Source organism: Monodelphis domestica, chromosome 4, assembly GCF_027887165.1.
Source record: "Monodelphis domestica isolate mMonDom1 chromosome 4, mMonDom1.pri, whole genome shotgun sequence".
In the NCBI taxonomy this organism is placed as follows: Eukaryota; Metazoa; Chordata; class Mammalia; order Didelphimorphia; family Didelphidae; genus Monodelphis; species Monodelphis domestica.
In genome coordinates, this window is record NC_077230.1 from 303,428,939 (window position 1) to 303,456,634 (window position 27,696).

Consider the following 27,696-nt stretch of genomic DNA (forward strand, 5'->3'; position numbering starts at 1 on the left):
TATGATTATTTCATCTAATACTCATTTTAAAAACAATTGTTTTTTGCTAAACCAATTAATGATGGCAGGTAGGATATATTGTATTCTGCCTGAAATTGTTTTATGCCTTAAGCACTATCCTTTATAGAAGCAGCATGGTCTAGTGCAGTGGTTCCCAAGCAAAAGGCTAAAGGCTAAAGACCTTTGGGTTTTGTGGTGTTCTTACTATGGAGTAAGAACTTTCTAGGGAATAAGAATGTCATAGAACCCAGAGGTCTTCAGCCTTCAGCCTTTCAGACCAAGGAGTCTATGAATCCATATGGGCAAACAAAACTGTCATTTTGATCTTTATTTAAATCTAACAAAATGTGTAGTATGACATGTATAAGAACTTAAGTGCATATATCTTCTATGACCTGAACACTGTCTCCCCCATGTATGTATAGCTATTTTCAAATGCATGTCAATGTTTGGATCAATAAAATATGAATCCATTAAAAGATAATTACAGTACCTTTTTATCATAATTGATTTTTCAATAATTGATATTAATAATATAACTAACAAATACAATTTTTAAAAGTCATTTAAAGATATTACTGAGTCACAATAGTTTTTTGTCATCATTGATTTTCTTATTAATTGATATTAATAGTATAACTAACTGTGTGGGGATGCTCAGAATATATATTTTTTTACATTTTAAAATGGATTCCCATGTTCCAGTAGGTTAGGAGACAGTGATGTGATAGAAAAAATACTGAACTTAGAGTCAGAAGACCTATTTAAGCCCCAAGTGTGACACTTCCTAGCTATGGGACTTCCTACATAACAATAGGCAAGTCACTTAACTTGTCTGTGCCAAATGGTTCTCTTCCCTATCTCACTGATTCTACCCAGTCTTCTTTCCTGGACCATCACCCATCCTATGCCCCATAATTGCAAGTATTCCCCAAGGTTATATCATAGCCCTTCTTCTCTTCTATCCCTATACTCTCTCTTAGTGACTTCTTCAACTCCCATGGAGACAATTATAGTCTCTACGAATTCACGATCCCTATGTTTATCTGTCTTTGTGTGTGTGTTTTTATATACATGTGTGTGTTTTGTGTTAATCTCTCTTGAGCTTTAGAGTTGCTTGACCATTTACCAAAAATAGACATATCAAATTGTAATGCCCCATAGACCCTTCAGACTCAACAGGTCCAAAACAGAATTTATTTTCTTTTTCCCCTTTACTGTCTCTTGCTGTCAAGGATGCCATCATTTCTCAAAAACCCAAATTTGCATGTCAGTGTCATCCTTGGTTCCCCATTCTCACTCTTTGTATTCAATCAACTATCAGATCTCTTCTTTTCTATTTCATTCACGTGGTTACCACTTTAAGCCCTCTTCACCTCTTTCTTAGATTACTATAACAGCCTCCTGGTTGGTCTACCTACTTTATACTACAATCCATATCCCAAATAACTGCCAAACTGATTTTTCCTAAAGTGGAAATGTGACCATGTACCCCACAACCACCCTACACACACATACACACATTCAATAAACCCCAGTGGTTCCCTATCAAATATAAACTCTATTTGGCTTTAAAAGCTCTTTATAGACTTTTATGCCACATTACCAGAAAGTTAGAGCACTAGATATTTTCTCCAGTCCTTACAACCTCTCAAACTTCTCCAAAATAAGAACTATTCACAAAAGATAAAGCAAGTATAGCTCTCTCCACAGGCTAATATAACAAGAACTCTAATGAATTAATAGTATAATAAATTAAGAGCAAAGAAGACTACTTTTTGATGTGCTCACTCAGTACTTCCTTCCTCCACAGGCTTCCATGTTCTAACAGAGTTAAACAATAGTATTAAATAGCTTCTATCCTAGGATCAACTCAGGATATCCCTTGCTATCTCTATTGTCTTTACCAAAACACCCTACCAAAATCACTTCTGTTTTCTCATAATTTATGACAATGAACAGTGGAAATCAATTCAGTGAGGAGGAGTGGAGGTATAAGAAAGTGGGAAGTTTGCTGTGCCTAGAGTGGAAGTACCTGCTCTTTTGTAATACTATATAGCCAGAACACTAAGGAACAAAGGAGACTAGGAGAGTATGTGTGTGGGTCCCACCAGGTCTGAAGGAAAGAGAACTTTCATCTAGCTAAGGTTGGTTCTGTCTGTAGCAAAAATTGAGGTCAGTAAAAAGTTCCCTAGTATGGAAGGAGAGTGATCTAGCCTTGAAGTTCAGCCTTGTGGGAATCTATCACTGAAGAGGAAGGAATTAGAAAGTTAGCAATAGAAAATACAAGGGGGAAAAACTATAATTACTAAAACAAAAAAATCTCAGAAGAAAGAACAATCAATTTAAAACTTGAGTACAAGCATATAAATCAACAAAGGAGGTATTAATAATAGAAAAGAAAATGGGCCCCAGATCATCTAAATGAGCCCAAACATCTCTAAATAAATATTGCAAGACAAAGGAAAATAACAAATCAATATCTGATGATGTACAGGACCCTTTGGATTCCCAAGAGAGCATGAAACTACAGTAAAATATCCCCAAAAGATTCAAAAGAGAAATAAGAATTATAAAAGTAGAATTTATAGTCTACATAGAAGAAATAATTGATGGAGTAGAAAAACTTGAAAACAAAGTAACATGTCTGAGCAAAAGAATAAAAGAGAGAACAATTGATTGGGAACACAAATGCACAAAAGTGAAGGGAAATCTAAAAGAAGAGAAGCAAAAAAGTAAGTAATGTTAAAAAAGAATCTGTGATCTCTACAAAGTGAAGCACATTGCTCTTGGAAGGCAGGATATACAAATTATAGATACATATCTATAATCTATAACAAGAACAGGAGAAGTAAAAATATTTGAATAGTACAATGCAAGAAATAATATGTAAATTTCTAAACATAGAAAACAAAATGCCAATCAAAGGAATACACAGATTTCTTTCAAAGGGGAAAGACATATGCTATAAAGTCCAAGACAAATAGTAGTTAAATTTAAAAATTTCGGTGACAAAAAACAAATTCTGCAAGTAACCAAAAGAAATATCTTCAAATATAAAGGAAAGGAAATTCAAGTAACACAAAACTAGTCTGCATTCACAAGAAATCTCAAGAGGAAATAGAATGTGTTATGAAAAGCAAAGGAGCTCAAGATGCAACCAAAAGTTACATACCCTGCAAACTTGATTCTAATAACTAATGAAAAATATCTAAACATAAGAAAGGCAAACAAATATAGTAGCCAAGGAAGGAAGAAGTAACTAAAGAAGTTACCCCAAGAAAAAAGAAAAAAGAACTAGAAAGAAAAAAATCTATGGGCAGGAAAGTATTGAAGCCAGATTAAACATCCTCTTGAAAGATTATTTTTATTTTGGGGTATAAACATTTATACCTTGGAAATCAGCAAATGCTACAAATCAGGGTTTGCATTATTGTTTTCTTGATTGTCTATATTTAAGAAAGTGATATAGAAAATGTTAATAATTCAGATTAGCCTTATAAGTATGTCATGTATTTATTTTTTTGAAGTCAATTGCTAACTAACATTTATTAGCATATCCTTTCCTAAATTGATAGAGATAATAACAGAGAGATTTGTAATAAATTTCTTTCTAAAAATGCCCAAAGAGACAAAGAAAAAAGCAGAATTTAGAACTGAAATTATGGTGGAGACATAGACCTGAAATACCTTGGACTAAACCTTACAAAACCCCATTAACAGCAAAATGGGGTTTTTGTGGGGGAGTAAACTATAGAATGGGAGAGTACTTAAAAAGAGAAGATGGAAAGTAGAATATAGAGACAAATGAGACACACCAAAGAAGTCAATGATAAACAATGAAAGGAAAAGAATTCTTAGAAAAAAAAAGAATATTTTAGAAAGGAGAACACCAACAGGAGAATGAGTGGCAAAAGGGTGGAATGAATCTGGGCAAAAAGGAGAAACCTCAGTTCAATGATGTGGATGAATCCCATTGAGGAGCACTGGAATGGGAGAAGACTGATACTCTAGTAAGAGATGGAGATGTTTTAATGGCTCTGGCGGGATTTGATTGTTAGAGAGACCACTATCACTAAAAGAGGTGACTATGTAGCTCAGTGGATAAAATGCTGGCCCTGGGGTTAAATCCAGTCTCAGGTCCTTACTAGCTGCATGACCTTGGGCAAGTCATTTAACTTCTGTCAGTCTCTGTTTTCACAACTGTAAAATAGGGATCATAATAGCTTTCTAACAGAGTTATTGTGAGGAATAAATAAGATAGTAGGCATTATATAAATACCAGCAATGATAAAAATGATGATGATGATGATGATGATATGTTATGATAGAAGAAAGGAGAAATAGAGCTCCTGATATTCAGAAAAATAAGATGGCATGGACAAAAAGGCAAATGGGGAAAAAGGATCATGAGGACAGCAGGGGTAGTAAATAACCATACAAACAGAGCCATAAAGATTTTTCCAACACAGGGCAATACTTCTATACTATCCCCTACAGTAACTGGTATGGCTAAGTAGAAACATAAGAGAAGAGGTAAGATCTATAAAATAAAAACATGGAAACTGTTTAGTAATAGGGATTTCAAAATAAGTACTTTGGAAACTTTAAGTTCATAAAGAATATAGTCAGTTAGCTAGTTAAAATGTATAAAATGCTTACTACCTGGAAGGCATTATTAAGAGAGTGAAGAAAGAATAAATAGGTATAAAAATCATGAATGACACAATAAAACTCTAAAATAAAAAGAAAAAATATAAGAAGAATAAAATCATTTTAATGAAAATGCACAGAAAATCTAAATGAAAACGAAGGTAGTTGAAACATAAAACATGGAAAGGAAATGGATTTTACTTTACCACTTAATTGGGAGGGGAAAAAAGAGGGAAAGAGAAAAATTAGATAATTAGGTAAAATGAAGAAAGAAAGATAAATAAATTAAGTTAAACTCTAAAACTAGGGGAAAAGTGACCAAGTTGGGAGTCTGGGGGTAGAAGGCATCCGGGAAGATTGAGAGTGAAAAGAAGTGAACCTGTGGAAATAGGGTGCCCTTAAAGAAGATTAAGAAAAAACAACTAGAGATATAAAGAAGTGTCTTCACAAAGGAAAAATGAACTACAAAGTCCTAATTTGGGGAAAAAACATATTAAGAGACAAATGAAGGAAAATATAAACCTAAGTCTCATAACTTTGAATGTAAATATACGTAAATAATTTTCAATATACTTAAACGATTTTGTAAAAATGAAAGACTGACAAATTGTATAAAAGCATAATCCCACAATTTATTGCTTATAAGAAATGCACCTAAAAAGATATACCTAGAATAAAGCTGAGGGACTAAAATAAAACTGACTATGCATCAAATGAATACAAAAAAGCAAAAGTTGCGATCACTTCATCAGGCAAAGCAAAAACAAAATTCAAACCATAAAAAGATATATAAGGAAACTACATATTGTTGAAAGGAACCATAAATGATTAACCAAAATCAATATAGCTTCAAATGCCTTAGCATCAAAATTCATAAAAGAAACATTAAATGAATAACAGGAAGACACAGGCAACAATATTATAATAGCAGGAGACTTTAAGGTTCCTTCTCTCAATTTTGGGCAAATGTAACAAAAAGATGAACAAAAGGGAAAATATAGAATGTAACAAATTGCTGAAGAAATATGCCATGTTCTAAATGAGAATGCTAAAGAATGTGTGTTCTATGTTTTACTATATGCTAGCAGAAAGATATATTTCAACTAAATGCAAAAAGGTATAAATAACAAACACATGTTTTGTCAATTATAACACTAAAAATAGTAAAAAAAAAGTTCAGGGATCAAAAACACAAATACAAATGAACTTTTAACAATTAAATTCTAAATAGCAAATTATCAAATTGGTTAAAAACCAAATCTTATGTTTTTGAATAATTGTGGAAAATGAACCCCTCACCTGAATGCACTATATTAGGACTTCTTGGATCGAATGACATAAAAATGAAGCAAAGTGCTTAATATAGTGCCAGACACTTAGGATGAGTTATATAAGTGCTTATTCCCTTATCTTTTCCTTTCATTGTCTTCCCTACCATGTCCCCAGAACCTAATCACTGGGAAACCTCTTGTCTTTCAAGACTAAATCAGTATTAGAATCCCTACTTTATCACTACCCTATGTTCATCTTATTAAAGGACAGAGTCACAAACTCTAAAATCTCTGTTTAAGAAGGAGGCTCAGCAGAGACATCTCATTTTTCCACCTGGTTGTGCTACTTTGGGACTCTTGACTCATGCTTTTGCATAGAGTCCCTTTCCCCATCCTTTTTACTTTACTTTTTTGTGTTGTCTTCTCCCATTAGATCATGAGCTATTGAAAGGCAGGGATTATTCTTTTTTTGTATTTGCATCCCAAGTACTTAGCCCAGTCACAAAGTAGGTTGGTAGATAGTTGACTGAAAGAAGATGACAATGATGAAACCATATACCAAAATTTCTGAGATATAACTAAGGCAATTCTTAGGAATAAGTCACAGTCATAAAAACATGCAGTAACAAAATAGAAAAAAATTAATTAACTGAATAAGTATTTCCAAAAATTGGAAAACTAACAAATAAAAACCCCAAATAGACACAAAATGGTAAAAAAAAAATAGAGAGTAAATTAGAAATAGAACAAATGCTATTGAAATGATAAATCTAAAAGTTGGTTCTTTGAAAAGACTAACAAAAATTGGAAAATTTATATGTGAGGAATAGTAAAAAGCCCAATCTGTCTGGAAGGTACAATAGTGAAGATCAATAATGAATAATAACTTTATAAATTTATGTTATTTGCATTACCTATCCCAGGGTAACCATTGCTAAACTTTAAGCACTATATATTTGTGAGTTATTATTAACAAGATTCTAAGCAAGCTTTTAAAGTACAGAAACCATTTTTTCAATATTTTCAATATTCTCCAACATCTAATGTAGTGGTAGACACATAATATGCACTTGATATATATTTGTCATATCATAATAACTCACATTTATAATAGCTCATTCATATAATGCTTTTAGAGCCTCATAATAATGCCAAATATATATAGTACTAGTGTTGTCGTCCACATTTTTATAGAAAGGAAACTGAGACTCAGAAAATTAAAATGACTTACCCAGAGTTATATAGCTAAGAAGTGTCAGAAATAGATTTCAAATTTAAGCATTCTGATTCTAAACCCACTGCTCTTTCCACTAAATCAGCTTCTACATGCATTTTCATAAAGTGCCATCTTGTTCACATTATTTTGCTTAATGGTATAATTCATAACAACTAGAATAAGGTAAATGAAATTAAAGGAAATCTGTTATATAACTACTTCCAAGGAAATCCCTGCCTTAAAGGGTGACTGGGGAAATGAATCATTTCTCCACTAGAGATCTATTTATTGTATTTTGCAAGGCATTCAGAGAAAGAGAGCAACTTGTGCAACTCTAATGTGGAATGTCACTGGAGACCATTCTTGTATAATAAAATGGCAGATGAGAATAGACTATTCACATTTTTTTAAATGTGTAAACTGTAAAGGATTACTTTTTTTTTAAACTGGGGAGATCTAAAATATTGGGGTTTGGGGTCACTTTGGCTATCTTGGGGAAGCTGAACTTTGGAGATAACTAGTTCTTTTCAATGACCACTCAGATCCTTTCAAAATGATCTTATCTAAAACTGTTTGATTTTGGCCCACTAATCTAATGCAGTGGGTGTTTTAAAAAATTCTGGTAATGGACAAAGGTAGTGACATCTGATCAGGAGTGGATCTGGCCAGATGGTATAGAATGAAGTCAAAGGTTATATAGGAAGAGAAATTGCCACCAGTACTCCCATAACCATCACTACCACTATTACTCTTCAAAAAATGGAAAATTCTCCAAAATCTAGAAACAGAATAGATGCCATCAATTGGGAAATTATTAAATTATTTTGCATACAATAAATTGAATATTGATTGTACTATAAAAATGATGAATATGAAAAATATAAACAATCACAAGATAAGTGTATGCACTGAAACAAAGTAAATAGAATCTTCCATCATAACCAAGTAAATGGAAACCAGAAATAAATCTGTTATTTTTTGTTATTGACTTGTATTTAAATGGAAATTCTCTTTATAATTATAATAATAATAACAACAATGTGTAATAATAATTATAATCCTTATTTCACACATTTTTGCTAACTTTTTCTCTTTTTCTTCTTTTCTTATTCAGGTGATTAAAGTGTGGGATTTTGAAACAGGAATGTTGCTGTCTGAATTTATTGGAGCTCACAGCAATATGGAAATCACCTGCCTGACCTTTGACCCCAGTGGGAGAAGGTTTGCTCATTCTTTGTCTATTCCATTCATAATTATAATTGAACCTCTTTGTGTTGGATATTAATGGGTAAATATGAATTCTACCTTAGGCTGGTCACTGGTGGCAGAGATGGGTGTTTAAGAATTTGGAATTACAACAATGGGCATTGTCTGAAGATTCTGACCCAAGGCAAGTGGTTTCCATTTCACCAAATATTGGAATATAAGAGTATGTGTACTTAGTAAAGGTAGTGTGGGCCAAAGGGATTGAAAGACCTATGGATGTGTCAGGTCTTAGTCCCTGGTTGATTGATATCCCCTCAGTTTCCAGTTCTTTGCCACAACAAAAAGAGCTACTATAAATATTCTGAAACATATAGGTTCTTCTCATTTTTCCATGATCCCCTTGGGAAATGGGTCTAAGGATATACACAGTTTTATAGCTCTCTGGATTTAATTCTAAATTACTCTCCAAAATGGCTGGAACATCTCATAGTTCAACCAACAGTGTAATAGTGTTTCCACTTTTGTACATCCCCTTGAACTTTTGCCATTTTGCCCTTTTGCCCTTTTAGCCATTCTAATGTGTGCAAGATGCTCCCCCAGAATTGTTTTGGTTTGCATTTCTCTAATCAATAAGGATTTAGAGCATTGTTTTATATAACTATATTTGACTTTGATTTCCTCATCTGAAAACTGTTCATATCTTTGCCCAGTTATCAGTTGGAGGATGACTTTTATTCCCATAAATTTTACAAAGTTCTCCAAATATTTTAGATATGAGATTTCTATCCTAGGAACTGTCTATGAAAAATTTTCCACAATGTTCTGTTTCCCTCTAATCTTGGCAATATTTGTTTTATTTGCACAGAACCTTTTAAATTAAAAAGAATTAAATTAACTCAAAATTATCCATTTTACATCTCAAAATCCTCAGCATATTTTTATTCATAAATTTCTCTCCCATTCATAAATCTGATAAGTAATATGTTCTCTATTCTTCTAATTTGCTTGTGATTTGTGATTTGCTTGTGCTCCTCTTATATGTTATCCTTTAAATCATGTATCCATTTTGATTTTATCTTAGCAAATGGTGTAAGATATTAATCTATACATAGTTTCTGCCAAACTACTTTCCAATTATACCAACACTTTTTATCAAATAGTGATTCTTATCTCAATATCCTGGATCTATCCTTTTGCCAAGTAAAAGGTTACTATAGTAATGTTTTGTTCCACTGCTCTGCCTTTCTATTTCTTAGTACCAGGTAGCTTTAATAATTACTGCTATATAATAGTTTAAAATCTTGTCCTGCTATATCTCCTTCCTTTACTTTTTTTTCATTACTTTTTTGATGCTTATTGATCTTTTGTTCTTCCAAATGAATTTTGTTATTATTTTTCTAGCTCAATAAGATAATTTTTGGTAATTTGATTGGGATAGTATTGAATAAGCATATTAATTTAGGTAGGATTGTCATTTTATTTATATTTGCAACTTTTCCTTTTTCTAAAAATTTCTTTGTGCTATACAATGAGGAATGGCATAAATAGATCAAAGGGAATCAACGTTTTGGTAACTTTCTGGGCATAGTTTCAAATTGCTAGGTCAGGTATCCATTTGTATCTTATCTTTATGTATGAGGTGAGGTTTAAAGCTAATTTATGCCAGATAGCTACCAATTTTCCCAACTTTTTTTTCAAATAGTGAGTTGTTTCCCTATTAAGTAGGTTCTTTGTAATTATCAGATACTATATTATTTTATCTATCTGGGTTGGGTCTTTTTTTTTATGTTGTACACCTAAACTGATCAACCTTTCTTTTTAATTTATTTTAAATTTTAAATTGTTTTCATGTTTACTACATTGTAGGGTGGTTTAAGAACTAGTTCTGATAGACCCATTTTCTTCCCACTTTTTTTATTATTACTCCTGAGATTCTTAATCTTTGATTTACCATATGATTTTTATTATTATTTTTCTACCTTTATAAAATATTCTTTTGGGAGATTATCAATATAGCACTAAATAAATTCATTTAGATAAAACTGTCTTTTTTATTAAGTCAACTTACCCTACCCATAAGCAATTGATTTTCCACCATAATTTCAGTCTGTCTTTTTTTCTTCAAAAAATGTTTTATAATTAAATTCAAATAATCCCTACATAAATCTTGGTAGATTTATTTCATGATCACATCATCTGTAAAAAGTAATAATTTTGCTTTCTCTTTGTGCTTATTCCTTCAATTTCTTTCTTTGACCATGTTTAATGCTATAGCTAGAATTTTTAGCACTATATTAAATTGTAGTAGAGACTACAGGCATCCTTGCTTTAGCCCTGATTTTATCAGAAAGGTCTACAAATTTTCCCCATTATATACCATGTTTGCTGTTAGGTTTAGATAAATTCTATTTATTGTACTAAGGAAAGTTCAATTATACTTGCGTTTCATGGAGTTTTTATGGAAATTCATGTAGAATTTTATCAATAACCTTTTTAGCTTTTGTTGATATACCATATGATTATTATTATTTATATCAATTTCATAGATGCCATGAGGCTTTTTAAAGTCCCCCAGGTAATTCTAAATATTCTAACTCTTACAGAATCAAAGAGAATTAATAAAATAAAATTGGTTTCTTCACATTATTATTATAATTATAATTTTTATCCATGATAATCATGTTTTTACTGTCTGCTGATAGAAGCATTGTGAGGAAGATGAATGGCTACTGCAAAGAGGTTAAAAAATTATTTAAAATCATGCAGTGAATTTTGGAAAAATAGTCAAGAAGTGTGTGTAGAAAATATCATGAAACCATAACTGCTGATCCTTTCATTTGCCCATCAAAAGATAATATATCTATCCCTATTTATGAGGAAGAAAGACAGAAAGGAAACAAGCATTTATTAAGTGCCTATGTGCAAAGCACTGAGCTCAGGGCTTTCCAAACATAATCTCATATAGATGTTATCATTATCTTCATCTTACAGATAAAGGAAATGAGGCAAATGAGATTAAATGGCTTGCCCCAGATCACATAGCCAGTAAGTGTCTGAAGCCAAATTTGAACTTGGGTCTTCCTGATTCCAGGTCCAAGACTATCCACCATGAAGAGCAGAAAATCTTTTTTTTTTTCTGGTTAGAAGGTACAATTTGGTAAATTAGCAAAGCTTTTCTGATTTGTAGGATTTCTGAATAGTGGCCTTGACATGATCATTAATTTCTAAAAAGTGAGTGATTTCTTCCTCACAAGTAGAACCAAATCCAAAGTAAACAAAGCAATTCAAGTATTTACAATGGAAATGAAAGCTCCTTGAGAATAGAAATTGTTTCATTTTTTATACTCATATCCCCAGTACCTAGTACACTGCCTGATACATAGTAGGCACATAATAAAGGCTTGTTGACCAGTCAATTGTGCTTTGGGGAATACAGGATGATTAACTATATCATTTTTCCAGATGAGATGCACAATGAAGTCTGTGATTGTACCTATGTGGAAGTGTATCAAAATAAGTAAGTTATATTTGCATCAGTGAGACGTGCTCTTCAGAAATGTTAACCAGGAGCAGAGGAAACTTGGGTGAAGGGAGCAGGAAATGATAGTCATCCTCAAGTATTTTAAGGGTTGTCATAAGGAATTAGCCCACAAGTACTATCCTAATTGGTCTCCCTACTTCCAATTTTCTTCTCTCTAAAACAAGATTTCTAGGATACGAAGGAATAATTATATCATGGAACAGTGGGAGGAACACTTGGAAGACAGAGATTCAAATCTTTGTTCCTTGTTATGTTTGTGACCTTGAAAAGTTATTTAACCTTTTTAAAAGCTTTTCCCCCTCATTTATAAAATGAGGCTAATACCTAAATATCAAATACAATGAACTATTCTTTAAGATAAAATATATACATATATATATGTAAATAATAGTATCATTGCCTGTTTTCATGAGAATGAGTCATCAGGAGATGTTTTGCCCCTTCAAATGTTCTTCATACCACCTAGGAGTAACTGCCCAGAACAACTTGGACTCATACATCCTACTTGTTAAGATGAGCAAGACTTACAAATTCCCCAAGTACTGCAAAATGAAAAAAACAGTAGTTATCTGTTAGCTTGTGACTTTGGAGCTTGGGTTCATAGGATCACAGACTTAGAACTTAGAGGTCATTTAGATTCATTAATTAATAATTAATTAAATTTTAAAATAAATTAATAACTTAATCAAAACTGAGATCCAGTGAGATGAAGTGACTTCTCCAAGGTTACATAGGTAGTGAGTGAAAGGACAAGAATTCAAAGCTAGGCTTTATGGCTCTAGATTCAACACTTTTCCACCATCCTCTCCATTAGATCATCTCCTCAGAACCTAGAGATCTTTGCTTTGCAACTGTTGGATATAAAAGGAATAAAGACTGGGCCTGTAATTGTATTGACAGGATACTCTCTGAGGCAAACTCTTTTTACCAATATAAGTCCATACCTTCTGTACAACTTATAGTCTTGGGTGCCAAGATCACTGAGAGATTAAATGGCATTGCCCAGAGTAACACAACTAGTATTTGTCAGAGTCAGGATTATGAATCCAAATATTCCTAGGTCTAAGACCATCTCTCTCTGTATTACTCTGAGTTGCCTTTCATTCAGTTGATTATTTTATATGTTAGGGGGAAATTGTTTCTGATTTTGGTTTGTATCATTTTCAATAAAATGATAGAAATTTAATTTCTTCTTTCATTCAGTTTCTCCCATGGATAGTGAGTGTTGTAGAAAAATTAAGTAGTGATTAGGAATTAAGTAATGTCAGCATGACAAAGTTCAAAGAATGCTGGTCTTAGCTTGAGTTCAAATCCTCTCATTTACTAGCCTCACAGCCAAAGGCAAACACTAAGGCTCAGGCAACCCTCTAAACTTGACAACTAAGTAATAGATGGGTTGTGAAAGAGGGATAAAAAGTAAGAAACTTATTTCAGTTGTGATCCATGTTATTTTGATAAAATCACCGGCTCTTGATGTATTAATACAATCTATAAGAATAGATAAGCTCAACTATCTGACTCCATTTTTTCCCCATCATTCTAGGTACATTATAGCTGTTGGATGGGACAGAAGAATAAACATGTACTTTGTAAGTAAACGGCAAAATCAGACGATGTCAATCCCCTGATTCAGAATAAACTTTCTATCAGGTGGCCATTTTTCTTTTCCAAAGAAATGCAACACATTGATATTTAGTAGTTTCTGCCTAATAACATGCCTGGCCAGTGAAGCAAAAATTGAGTCAAGAAAGGATTCTTCAGTTTCTCTTCTTCATAACATTTTTTTCTTGCCCTTGTTTTGCTCCTTCTGTTGTTTATTCTCTCTGGTCTCACTTGGGTGCAGGCAGAAATTTTGATTACAGAGACAGTAAGTGGCAGACACAGCTGGGTCATATTGGGCCACTTTTAGAATCTATTCATTTTAACAAGCATTTATTGAGCTGTTGCTACATGCAAGACACTAAGCTAGTTGCTGAGGGGAATACAAAAATCAATACGATACATGGTTCTTGCCTTCAAGGTCTACTATCCTAATTGGTCTCCTTACTTCCAACCTTCTGGGCTTAATACATTCAGTTCAATTTTTAATAACTCACATATTAAAAATCTTCTATATGGAAGGCACTATTACAAATACTGAGGTTATATAGACCAAAAAAATCACTCCAAAGGATAATGTCTGCCCTCAAGGATCTCATATTATTTTTGAGTGGGAAAATAAATTATTTACCCAATAATTTGTAAGTAATTGAAAGTAAATAGATTCAAAATAGTTTCAAAAGGAAGAGAATATAAATAATTGGAGAAATCAGGAAAAGTCTCCATATGGAAAGTGGCACCTGAACTGGAAAAGAAACTAAGTATTCAATCAGTTGATGGTACCAGAGATAGTACCAGATGCACTTCAGACATGAAAACCATTGTCCATAGGTGGAGAGGTGTAGGATGAGGAAAGTCAGAAAGCCAGTGTAACTGAAAAAATAAAATTACATTATAAATATAAGTAGAAGAAAAATTATGGAAAGCTTTCAGTGGCAGGTAAAGGATTTTCTCTTTTATGCTAAAGGCAACAGAGAACTACTGGAAGATTTTTGAGGTGGGATTGGGAAGTGAGGGAAGCATAACATGATCATATCTATGTTTTAGGAACATCAATTTGGCATCTATGAGGAACTTGGAGATATGGAGACCAATTAGGAGGCAGTTGTAGTGGTCCATACATAGGAAAAGTTATGAGGACCTGAATTAGGATGAAGGCTATATGAATAGAAAGGTGGACAAATACGTGAGAGACCTAATAGAACCCAAATCAACAAGACTTGGTAACTGATTGGTTGAGGGTTAAGAGAGAGGAAAGAACCCAAAGTTATGAAACTAGGTGAAACTCTCTCTTTGATTTCATTCTCCCAACTCCCATTTGCAATGGCAGGTTGGATCACTAGAGGGCAATGACTACTGTTTCCTTCAGAGTTCTAAAAGTAACCCTGAGAATTGGGTCATCCTAAGAGGTTGGAGTTTCTATTACTATCTCCCACAAGCCTGTATCCAATGTGCCTCTCGTTATCAATCAGCCAGTTGATATCAGTTAGTTCTTATAAAAGAGATATTTACTGAGAAGACATAGGAAGAACAGAAGTTACAAAAACATCCTTCACACCAAACTGGGGGGACAGATTCTTTCCTTACAAATGGAAGGTCCATGGGGAGGCTGAGCTCAAACTTAGCATACATAGTAGTTAGGCACATGCCAAATGCAGCTAAGAAATTACTTCCTGTCTCCTCGGACTAGAATTTTTTTTTCTTGATTCATGGAATCCTTGTGAAGTTTCCTCTGGGTAAAGCTCTTTGCTTAAATCAGCAGCCAGCATTTCTTTCCATCAAAAGGGCCCCCAACCCTGAAGCAGCTATCCTCAGGCCTTATACCCTTGAGTATTTCTTCTATTGTCATCCATTGCTACCACTTCCATTAGACTGTGTAACTGGCTTCAATTGCCAGAGGATCTCTGATGGCCCTGATGGATTTCCTAAACTGACAAGGTTGCCAAGACACTACCATTCCAGAATACCCATTCACCTAATATCAAGAAAGAAGAAATATAAAAGAAAAGGGTATCATGTGTTCTTGGACACATACTAGCCAGGTGGGAAATAGCACAACCTCCTACCCAGCAGCTCACAGCAATTCTTGCCTTACTTGCTACCAGGAGGGAAAAGAGATTGACTACCATTGTATTGACCTTTTTGCATGTGAACTCAATCTCAATTTAACAGGACCTGAGTTACTGGTTCTTCTGGCTTTATAGTCAAGTAGAAAATGTTCATCATTATATAATACTAGCCCTTTAGTCAGTTGTGGCTGGAAACAGACTTCAAAAGTTCTATGTATAAAATTAGAATTAGGTAGAGAACATCTATGTATGCTCTGTATAACCCACAAGGAAAACTAATTTGCTCAACTCTGAGTCAGAAATTCTTAACCTGGGGTCTATGAAGTTGGTTTTTTATGTTTAATATTTCATAACAATTTTAATATAATTGGTTTCCTTGTAATTTTCTGTATTTTACTTTATGCCTTTACAAAAACTTCTGAGAATGGATCCATACACCTCACCAGACTACCTAAAGGGTCTATGACACACAAAACAGTTAAGATCTCCTGCCCTGTGCATGACCTTCATCAGTCAACCCTCCTTATATGTATGTACATGCTATTTCCCATAGTTAGACTATGACATCCTTGAGGGCAGGAATTATTTCACATTTATTTTTGTATCTCCAGGGCTTGGCACATAGTAGGCATTTACTAAATGCTTATTCACTAACTTGGTCGATTACCTATCCTCTCACTGAACACTTTAAAATCCATTCTCCTAAAATATATTTTCTATGTCAGATTATGCCTAGCTTTCTACTCTTTCTCTATGTTGAATTTTAAGATAGAATCATTTTTTACTGCCAGAGTGTCAATCATGCCTACTCCAGCAACAAATTCTCCCTTGTTGGTCAATCAGACACAAAGTGGCAATTCTTATGAGTTTTTTCATCCTTTGATGAATGAAATTATCATTAAAGCAAGTCAGGAATTTATCAGAATGTTCTACTGTCAGCAGAGAGAGGACTTTGGAAGATATCCAGATAATTAAAGTCCCCATTCCTGCTATTATCTTGCCCCCTTGCTAAATTTGTGATGTGTTTTACAAATTTATCTAAGGCTTCCTTCTGCCCAGAATGTAATCACAATAAGTACTGGTAGTTTCTACCTCCATTGATTCTTGCCCAAATGTTCCTCAATCTGCTTCTTCCTCCTTCCTAGATTTCCTGAAATCAGTGTATCTTTTTAATATATAACACTGTTTCTTCCCTACTTTTGAAATCTATTATGTTTCTTTTGAACAAGATGTAACTTTTCAATAATATTTGAGACATGAGTCTCATCCCATTACATTTCAATGGCCACATTAAATGAAGCTCCTTACATTAGGATTTCCAGTTTGATCGATTTATTGTTTTGTGAACTTATAGATCTGAGGCCATGAGTTTTATTGCTGTCCCTCTTTTTAGATATTGTCCCTTGTGAATTAGTGGTGCTTTCTTCTGCTATCCTTCCTATGTAATGACTGTTGCTGTCCACACTATCTAGATCCATTTGAGCATTTTTCTTCCTTCCCCTCCATTTTCAATTTAAAGACCTGAGCAGATTTGCAAGCATAACACAGGACTGGCCAAGAAAAGACTAGCTCTTAGGAACCCGTACCTCTATCTTGTGTATATCTGCACAGAGGATTGGTGAGCTTGTATCCAGGCATGAATAATGGAACTTCTGATCCATGATTCAGAGCACATACAGGTAATCTGTGACTATTTCCTTGTGAGGAGGAACTTCTGAGCTAGAACTGAGTGTGCACACAAAAGGCACAAGCCGCCCAAAGATCTCCCTCTCACCCCCTTCCCCACCCCAGCAGCTTTTGAGGAGGGAAAAAATTCCATAAACCTCTGGATGGGGGAGTCCCTCTCCCACCTAGTTGCCTTATGATCACAAACATATGGAGTTGCTGTTTCTTCTGTGCCCCTTCTTTCCTGGTCTTAGATGAAGGAGTTTCAGATACAGAATGGACCAGGTCATGGCCTCATGAGCTTTGAAAGTTCAGAAAAGTCATTAGAGGTCCAACAGCTGAAATGATAGAGGGAAGTGTGTTCCAGGTCCCAGAAGTTTGTGAACTTAAGATCTTGCTATATTACCTTTGAAAATATCCCTTTGTAAAAGCCAATTGATAATAATTAATTCATTGATACTGAGGGAGACCAATGGGGAAACTGATACTGAGGCATTAATCATTGATTAGATGATACTGAAGAGATGTTAGCTGGAAATCAATATTGTGAGAAATATTGGGCCCTTATGAGCAATAGTACTAGAAAAATGCCCTAATCCCTCTGGATTATCTCTAGGACCCTGACAGGATATGTAGTCGGACAATCTAGGGATTCAACTTTCTAATTGGAGCATGGATTGAGAAAATGAGCCTAGAGCCTAAGTGTGCTACAGAGGATTTCAAGCAAAAGTATTTACCAACCCTTAAAAAGTACATTCCATCTCTTAAGAGCTCATTGTTCTTTATTATTTAGCTGAAATTCATAAAATCTAAATCTCATTCTCAGATACTATCTTCTTAAGTCTTCTGTTCACTCCTTAAATCCACATTTCTCTTCTGCACCTCTTCTCTTAAAAAAGCAACATTGCTGAAAATATCACCGTGCCCCCAAGACTTCAATGTATTTGGGGGGGTTTTGGTTTGTTTGCCTGGGAGTTTTAATCTTTAGCTACACTTCCTAGATTCTTCCTGAGGCTATAATTTGTGCCAACCTAAATCATGAGAAGTAGGCACTGGTCATCATATTTGATAATTTTCAGAAGCCTCCATAATGAACCAGAAATGTGCCCCAAAGATGACTCATATTATTTATATCTCCTTAAAAACTCCTTATTAGGAGTCATGAATAATCACTCTTAATCTCCTACTGACACCTATGGATTTATATACTTTTTCTTTGTAAGAAAAGAAGGCCCTTCGTCCTGAAATGCTCTGGGTCCCTTCTCCATGTGAAGCAGCTCTCAACTATTATTATACTCCAAATGTTCAGTGATCATTATTATGCCACTATTATGCATTATTATGCATATTCCTGATGTAGGTTAGAATTTTCCTTTGACCATTCTGATCTATTTTCTTTTTTACTTCCTCCACAAAATTCTCCTTTCCATGAGAGATTTCATTCCACCCCAAAACTAAAGAACAGAGATGTATTTTTTCAGCCCTTTTATTTCTTATAATATAGAGATTAAACTTTATGTATACAAGGAATTATATTTATTAAAATCAGTTATTTGAAGTTTAGGGATATAATTTGGGGGCTGGTGGGTTTAGAATGAAAGCCACTTTCCCTGGCAATTAAGGAGGTGAGGATGGAGAGTGCAAATAATTCCACCTCAGACCTGGAGGGTAAAAATTAGTATAGCATTGACCAGTTTCCCTCTCCTTTCATCAAGTGCTTATTACACAAAAGACAATTATGGCTATCAAGTAAACATACTTATCAAAGAAAGAAGGGAAAACAGTAATAGGGAAACTATAAAGATGAGTTTACACATGAGTAAAGGGAAGTGAAGTGAAATTTCAGATCAACTGAAAAATGAAATGAAATCATCTAAAAAGCCTATTCTTAGCAGTCTCTAAGGTGCAGGCATGAGTATTAGAGTTAGATATTGAGCTATCAGTTCCTCCTTCCATGCCTTTGGATCTGGAAATCTCCCATTTCCCATTTGAGGCCTGTGCCTTCTCTCCTTGACACTTATTTTTTCCCTCTATTTCTCTTCTCTGTCAATAATTGCTCAGCCAGTCAAGAATCACATCTCCCTAAACCACCCAGTATGAAATATTACAGAGTTGTCCTTCATTGGACCAGCAAACCCAACTGGATTTACATTTATAATGTAGTAGTAATCTGATGCATGCCCAGAATGCCTCAGATGGCATCTCCAGGTGGAAGCCACTAGAGAGAGAAAATGGAATCTTTCCACATAGAGAATGTCAGGACATTGCTTCAGAGAGAATTATGAAAATAGCTTTGGAAACATAGACTGTGGAGCATATGAAGACATTCTTTTTTTTTTCTTCCAGCATTATTCCACTTTATTTTTTAATTAATTAATCAGTTTATTTCTTACATTAAAATTCTCAGGTAATTCCCTCCCTCCCCCTCCCTGTACTAAAGAAGGCATCATTTGACAAAAACATGTATGTATATATAAAACCAAGTCTTGCTTATTTCTATTTACCAGTTCTTTCTCTAAAATTGGACATACACAAGCCATTCTTCAAATGATAATTCTGTTGTATATAATGTTCTCTTGGTTCTGTTCATTTCACTTTTCATAATTTCATGTAGATCTTTCCAGGATTTGTGGTTGGTTTTGTTTTTTAATTAGCTTGTTATTTCTTACAGCACATTTCTTAAAATCATATGCCACAACTTGTTTAGCCATCCCTCAATTGATGGATAATGTCACCACAAAGAGTATATGATGGTAATGGAATACTATTGTGTTATAAGAAATGATAAACAGGATAATTTGAAAGAGCTGGAAAGGCCTTTGTCACCACAAAGAGAACTGCTATAAATGTTTTAGAAGATATAGATTCTTTTCCTTTAACTCTAATCATCTTAGGAAATAATTGGTTTCAGTCAGCTAACCACATGATGAAGAAGAGACTTTTTGATTGACTACAGATTCATCAAAAAGATCTATCATCTTCAGCCTCCAAATCTTGGCTTTAGCACTCAATTGGAGTGGGGTGGGGAGAGCTTTGGATTAAAGGGAATGGAGGCTGTGACCTGATCCAGTCTAAAGTCTCCAAAGAGTCCTCAGCATCCTGTCATTCCAGAGTTTCCAAGAAATTATTTTGAGGAGTGAGTGTCCATGACTTAGCAAAATGCCTGACATATAGACAATTCTTAGTTGATTGGACTTTGAGGAACCTGAGAGCAGGCTAATCCAATAGTCATGCTTCCATTTTGCATGAATTTGATGGGATCAATGCAATGCAAAACTAAAATAAATTTAGAGCCTAATCCCTTAATCCACACTCTTCCTCCCCCCCCCCCCCCTTCTGAGCAACTATGGCCCTAAAGTGTTTGTAGAATGTTTGAACTTTGTCCTGGATATATCTTCTAAGTAAATTGCCTTTGTTTGTTATCCAGTGTTAAATAATTAAATGGGGTTGGGGTGCTAATTACTGGTCTCCTAAAATGTGGGGAAACATAGCTAGTGGAGGCTGGAGCTAAAGACAGATAAAAGAGATGATACCCACCAGAGCACATGAAAACCTCGAGGGAGAGATGTAACAGGCCTGGACCTGAGAGAACCCACCAAGCATGTTACAGAAGAAAAATACTAAAGGGGTCTGGGGAGGGGGAGAGGGGGGAATCACTAAAAATTACAAGTATCATAAAAAGTATATATATATATATATATATATATATATATATATATACACACACACACACACACACACATATATATGTTTCTCCATAACTCTTATTAATTGCTTTGTTAATGACCAAAAAAAAAAAACCTAGTCCATGTTTTATTCTCTCTCATAGCCTGGCACAGCACCTTACACAGATGATGTACTCTGTAAATGTTTGTTGAATAGAAAACAGATGTGTATTACCCACTTGTGTGCTCATACACCTCTAGAAGGAGAGCAAGCACAAAGGGAGTGAGGAGAATGAGTTTTTTCCCCTTGAAATGACTATGAAATCCTTTGAGAATTCAGCACAAAGTTATAGTCTTCCTTTCTCAAATATTTTTGTTAAAGAAAATGACAATATCTTGGCGTAGGTGGGAAGGGAAGAGGAAATAAGGAGCAATGCAGAAATTCTCTGGGGTAGCAAGGAGAATTTGCCTGGGAGAGGCCTCTGAGCTTGTCCATTCCATCATCCAAAGGAAATCTTAATCAGAGACAAGGCTTAACTGGTGTGCTGAAGGGCAGTACTTCATTCTATCCCACAGACAAGAACAGCTTTAGTTGCCTCGAGTTTGATGGCGACTAACTGAAGAATAGTCAGAGGCTGATTATCCAGACTATAATTCATCCAAGCACTTTGCTTCTCTCCCTGTTCACTCTTGTTCATGTTGCTGCTCACTGTTTCCACTATCAGAAGATGGACTCAGAGAAGATCAAGAAAGTGAGGCTCAAATAAATCTATTGGCCACTAGATACCAGCTGTGAGAAAAGGATGGCTATTTTTTCTTGTCTGAGTATTTTTTTTTAGGGCAGGGAGGGAGGATCTTAGATTAAGAGCTGGAAGGAACCTCAGAGGCCATCAAGTCCCTACCCCCTCATTCTATAAATGGGTACTATTGTGTCCAGGTGGATAGAGCACCAGATCTAGAGTCGGGAAGACCTGAGTACAAATCTGGCCTCAGACACTAGCTGTGTGACTTTGGGCAAGACACTTAACCCTATTCCCTTTAGTTTCTTCAACTGTGAAATGAGCTGGAGAAAGAAATGGCAGCCACTTTAGTATACTTGTCAAGAAAACCCCAAAAGGGGTCATGAAGAGGTGGACATGACTGAAAAGGGACTAAATAGCAACAGTGTGGCTAGGGGGCCAGGGAGGAATCACTAAAAATTAGGACAATCAGAAAAGGTTTCTATGTGGGTGTCTTCATCATTCTTATCAGTTAGTAGCTTTATTAATAGCCAAGGGAAAAAATCCCTTGCCCATCTTCTTCTTTTTTCTGTGCCTGAGACCCACAAAAGTTAAATAGAAAAGAGAAACTAAAAATAATGGACCAATTGGTATAAAGCCAGGCCTGGAGACAGGAGATCCTAGGTTCAAATCTGGCCTGAGACACTTCCTACTACATGACCTTGGACAAGTCACTTAACCCCCATTGCCTATCCCTTACAGTAACTCTTCTGTCTTAGAACCAATACAAAGCATTGCTTCTAAGACAGAAGGTAAGGATTTTAAAAGTAAAATAAAATAGTGAACAAAATAAATATTAAACTTCTCATGCTATGGTTTCATAACACAGTCATATATAACAGAAAACTAGTTCCAAACTGTAAGATAATTATTCATTGAAAAATGTTTCTTTACTTTAATATATGAATACTTCATTTTTTTATTCATATAATACAACATGGTGAAATACTATTTTCTGGGAAGAAAGGTTTACATTCATTATTAGACTTATTAGGGGGTGGATTATCCAGTTTTCCTTAGTGTAGAGCTTGCATTTCAGTCATGTAGTCACTTTTTAAAAAAATGGGTAGCATATGCAATAAATATCTGTAGGTATAATAATGAAGATTGGGCAATGACCGGCCTGTTCTTTTATCAGCATCCTAGGGAAAGCTGTCACCAGAAATATGATTTGCTGAAATGCAATCACCTTAATGTTTTTGTGCAGCATTGCTTCTCATTTACACAGGCTCAAGGGGAATTTGCTTTGACATTTAGAGTATTTAAATCAATGGTGGAGCCCAGGCAACTGAATTTAGAAGGTTTAAGAGGTGGACTGAATCCTTTTCCCTGTCATATGACTATATCAACTTCTAATTTTTCTAGTTAAAAATAGTTTGGTTTTTTTTATTTCTGATGCAGGATTCTCCTCACGATTTCCATCATTTCTGGAGGCCTCAACCACATTGGCCAGACGATCTAGTAAGTCCTAGCTTGGGTTCTTACTCACTCCTTGCAAAGTAGGAATAAAAAGTAATGTCTCCTTTGTCCAAGGGACCTTTAGAACTTCACTGACTTACCAGGGGAAAGAAAGAATGTCTAAGAAGTATTGGTGTGATGATGAGACTCACTAGTCATAGTCCAGATGATGGTCACTATTACAGGGAACTTCTTCTAAATCCAATTTATCCCTGAGCAGACCTTTGCAATGTTCACATTGAGGTGTTGGCCGGCAAGAGAAAGAGCATTTGTGATCATGAGTTTAGACTGACTGTCCCAATGTGCAAATGTTACAATGGGCAAAGTTACAAACTAATGATGGGGTTGTCATAGGTGAACTAGGAGCCACATACACACCTACTCCAGGACTCCCTCATAAGTGTGCAGTTGTAATGATTAATGTTCTTCCCTTAAACAGTCACCCAAATTTAGGGGGCACAAGGGTTTCAAGTTGGCTTCCCGTTTGCCTGTAGTGGTTACAGACTATATGAGGAGTTGTGTTAGATTCAGAAACAGAAAAACAGATTTCAAATCCTGGTTCTGACATTCACTATCCATGTAGCCTTGGACCAGTCTTCTCAGATCTCTGGAGTTCAATGTTCTCAACTCTAAAATGAGACAGTTGGATTAGACAATATCTAAAATCCCTTCCAGCTCTAAATATTAGATCCCATGATCCAATACCTCACTGCTGGAGGAATTCCTCATGATTCTTATAAGAACTCTAAATATCTCTAAGTTCCTAGAAGAGTTAAGTGACCTCCATAGCTACAGTAGAAAGAATGCTGGATTTGGAAACAAGATATTCAGATTTACATAAAGGTTATGCCATTAAATCAATCAAATACAGTCTTCAGTCCCATCCCCAACTAGAATTATAGATCCAAAGATACCTTCAACAGCAACTAATCAACAGTCCATTCATTTCATAGATGAGAGAATCAGGGCTTATTTTTAAGAAAGGTGACTTGTTCATAGACAACAAGTTAGTGGCTAAGTTGCATCAAAACAATGTCACTTGGCACACATTGAGTTATCACGCATATGGAGACTTTCAGGATATTTAGAAAGACCTGGGAGTCTCTTCAGAACCAATAAGATTTTCATTGTCATCTAATAAACTACCTGTCACTCAATTTTCCTCCACTGGAAAAGAAGGGCCAAGTTAAAAAGAGATGAAGTTTAAGCCTGATGTCAGAGGAAATCTTTACAATTCTGAGATGACAATCTTGGGAGATCATTTTTAAATGTCTTTTCTTTCTTGAGGGCTGCCTGCCATCTGGCTCAGCCCAGGATAATTAATCGCTTCCTGAGAGTCATCTTTTGAAAAGGGCAGATCATTTGAATTCTGATGGGCACACACTCACCGCCATGGTGACCAGGTGGAAAGTATGAAAAGATTTCTTAAGTCAGCGGGCTTTGCATGCAGAGAGAAGGCTGAGGTGGTTTTCTGAAAGCCAGGCCACCTTGGAGAGTTCCTTGTTCTAGTGCTCTGTGACAATCTGCAAGACAGATCTTAGCCAGGCTAGGGGAGAAAGAAGGCAGCTGGGTTCTGATTCCCATTCATTCTTTTGCAAGGAGTTTAAGGGCCCTGTCAACACGATAAGTCAGCCAGCATGATGAGGGAGACAGCAAAAATGTTGGCCTCATGGGAAAAAGTGAGATGGGGGGTATCATGAAATTTAGAACCAGGAATAACTGTGGAGATCCTCTATACACCACCCCTTTTTACAGTTAAGGAAACTGAGTCCCAGGGAAGTTATGAGTGGCATAAACAAGATTACACAGGTAGTACAAAGGAAGTAGCAAAAGACAGACTTCAAACTGGTGTAACCAGAGTATTCTGGGCATGCCAGGTTCTAATAGAGAGAAGGTGACCCCCATATGTAACACAGTGCCTTTTACAAAGGAATACTTACTTACAGGAATGATCAAAAATATATAAATTTACTCCCCCCCAAAATGTGGAGGATATAAGCTTCCCACGCCACTGGCTCCCAGATCATCATGGCTCAAACTAAAAGCTTATGAGAGGGGCAGCTGGGTGGCTCAGTGGATTGAGAGCCAGGCCTAGGAATGGGAGGTCTTCAGGTCAAATCTGGCCTCAGACTCTTCTTAGCTGTGTGACTCTGGGCAAGTCAATTAAATTCAATGGCCTAGCCCTTGCCACTCTTCTGCCTTGGAACCAATTCTTAGTATTCTTTGTAAGAGGGGAAATCAGGATTCAAAAAAAAAAAAAGACTACTAGAATTGTCTCTGGAAGTACTCTGGAACAGAAAACAATACAGAAGATAAACAAGGTCTATTTCTTGGACTTGGAGTATAAGAGAGAAAGAATAAAAAGAACATTCCTTCCCCTCCAGCCTTTCAGTTAGTGGCATCGATCCTGGGAGCAACAGAGAAGAGTGGCTCAAAAGAGACAGCAGGAAAAAATGGTGGAAAGGAGAATAAATGTCTCTGTCTCACCACTTTTAAGGACACAAGCAGACAAACAAAGGAAGCTACTCTCACCTGCATGGAAGGAGTCTCTGTAGGCTCTATGTTAGCAAACTGGCATACTCAAAGGCCCCTCGCAGTCCTCTCCATGTTAGAACTGGATATGCCCAGAGAAATCTGTGTGCTCTGGTCCTAAATGCAATCCTCTTTCCTTTATACTAAACTACTTCTAGTCTAAAATCACAAGACTAGATTAGATCACAGGAAGAGACCAGAATAATTCCCTTAACATCTGGCTAGCAGTCAAAGGTGGAGTCTCCCTGAATCTTTTTTTTTTTGGCCCCTTTCTGTATCCCCAGTGCTTACCACTGTGCCTGGCACATAGTAGGAAATTCACAAATGTCTACTAACTATTTGCTCTATCTCATTTTCTCTGACACCCTCCCTATCATTCTTATAGATCCGGGGACATAAGGATGATATTTTATGTGTCGTTCAGTGCCCACCTTCTCTTCTTGCCACCTCTAGTTATGATGGGGAAATTATCATTTGGAATTTGATCTCAGGACACATATACTGCAAGCTAAACACACCAGTCCTTACTTACTGCTCTGAAGATCCAGAAGGTAAATTTAAGGACAAAGCTTGGTGTTTGAAGGTCTAATGATGCTATACGTATTTGTGTAGTGCTTTAAGATTTGGAGGTCACTTTACATATTTAATCTCATTTAACCCTCACAACAAGCTCATGAGGGAGATATTTACTATTCCCATTTAACAGATGAGAAAACTGAGACATGTAAAATGGCTTGCCTAGACACAGCTAGTGTGAGGCAGATTCAGACCCAAGTCTTCCTGACTCCAAATCTAACACTATCCAACATTCTTCCTATTTGCCTTTTTATTCCCTGGATTTTTTACCTCCTAGAAAGTCATTTTTGAAACATTCACAATATAGGACTGTATCTATGTACAGGATCCTATTTGAGGGCTAGAACTGTGATTTCATTTTATGAATAACTCTTAGATACATATCTGCAAATCATCTGCAATTTATAATTTTCATATCTGTTAAATTGTCTGCCATTTATAGTTTTAGAAAAGAGCAGGGAAGACCCTGAGAGATTAAGGGACTTACTGATGGCCACACAGCTAGCAGCTGTCTGAGATGGGATTTGAACCTAGGTCCACTTGATTCTAAGGTTTGTCCTTTAACCACTTCACTGTATCGCCTCTCATGGAAAGCAATAATTGTAATAATAGCAATAGTATTTACCTATCACTTTAAGGTTCACAAGGTGTTTTCTCTCAAAAATCCAGTTAACAAGCATTTATTAAGTCCTACTGTGTGCTTGGCATTGTTGACCATTGTGAAGCTCTTGTGAATGGGAAGACTGAAATTTGTAGATGTCAAGTAACTTATCCACAGTCCAACAGCTAACAAATGTCAAAGTCAAAATTTGAACTCAGGTGTCCTGAATTCAAATCCAATACTGTTTCCATACTGCATCCCTACCTATGATTTTGAAGTCAATTATACATTCACAGGGCTAGAAGACACTTTGAGGGCACACCCAGACTACCCTCATAGTTAGTATACAATGATGATGAAAAGATGAAAAATTGCCCAATTTTTAAATTTACTCTCAATAAATTGGGAATCACTCAAATTGTCAAGTGATGTACTTGACAAACTTCCAGTGCCCCAAGAAGACTTAGAATCAAACTTGTTTGGTTGACCAGGGCCCCTTGTGGAACCCAGTTTCCTTATTACTGTCAAGAATATTCCAGGCAAGTGGGTGCACAGTGGATAGAGAGCCAGACCAAAAGTTGTGAGATTCTGGGTTCAAATTTGATCTCAGACACTTCTAGCTATGTGTCCTGTGTGTCACTTAATACTGTTTGCCCTGCTCTTCTGTTTTAAGGTTGTTACTAAGCAAGAATGTAGAAAATAAACAAACAAAAAACAAAACAAAACACTATCTTCCCACCCATCTAAGTTTCTATCCTCAGCTTCTTTTCTCTCTTTTGTTCCCTGTAACCAACCTAACCTAATCCCTTGGATTTTATGCCCTTTCTCATTGAAGGAGGAGAAAACCAAGGGATTTACTGTTGTC

At 35.5% G+C, this 27,696-nt stretch overlaps 1 protein-coding gene across 1 annotated transcript in view; it reads left to right on the plus strand.

Moving 5' to 3' along the window:
* LOC100026292 (WD repeat-containing protein 49-like) overlaps window positions 1-27,696 on the plus strand; it is a 223,135-nt gene that overhangs the window by 173,888 nt on the left and 21,551 nt on the right. Inside the window, exons 16-21 of the mRNA XM_056825130.1 lie at window positions 8,255-8,361; window positions 8,451-8,530; window positions 11,809-11,863; window positions 13,431-13,476; window positions 23,066-23,125; window positions 26,040-26,205. Of these exons, the coding sequence (XP_056681108.1) occupies window positions 8,255-8,361; window positions 8,451-8,530; window positions 11,809-11,863; window positions 13,431-13,476; window positions 23,066-23,125; window positions 26,040-26,205 (514 nt within the window). The remainder of the gene's footprint in view (window positions 1-8,254; window positions 8,362-8,450; window positions 8,531-11,808; window positions 11,864-13,430; window positions 13,477-23,065; window positions 23,126-26,039; window positions 26,206-27,696) is intronic.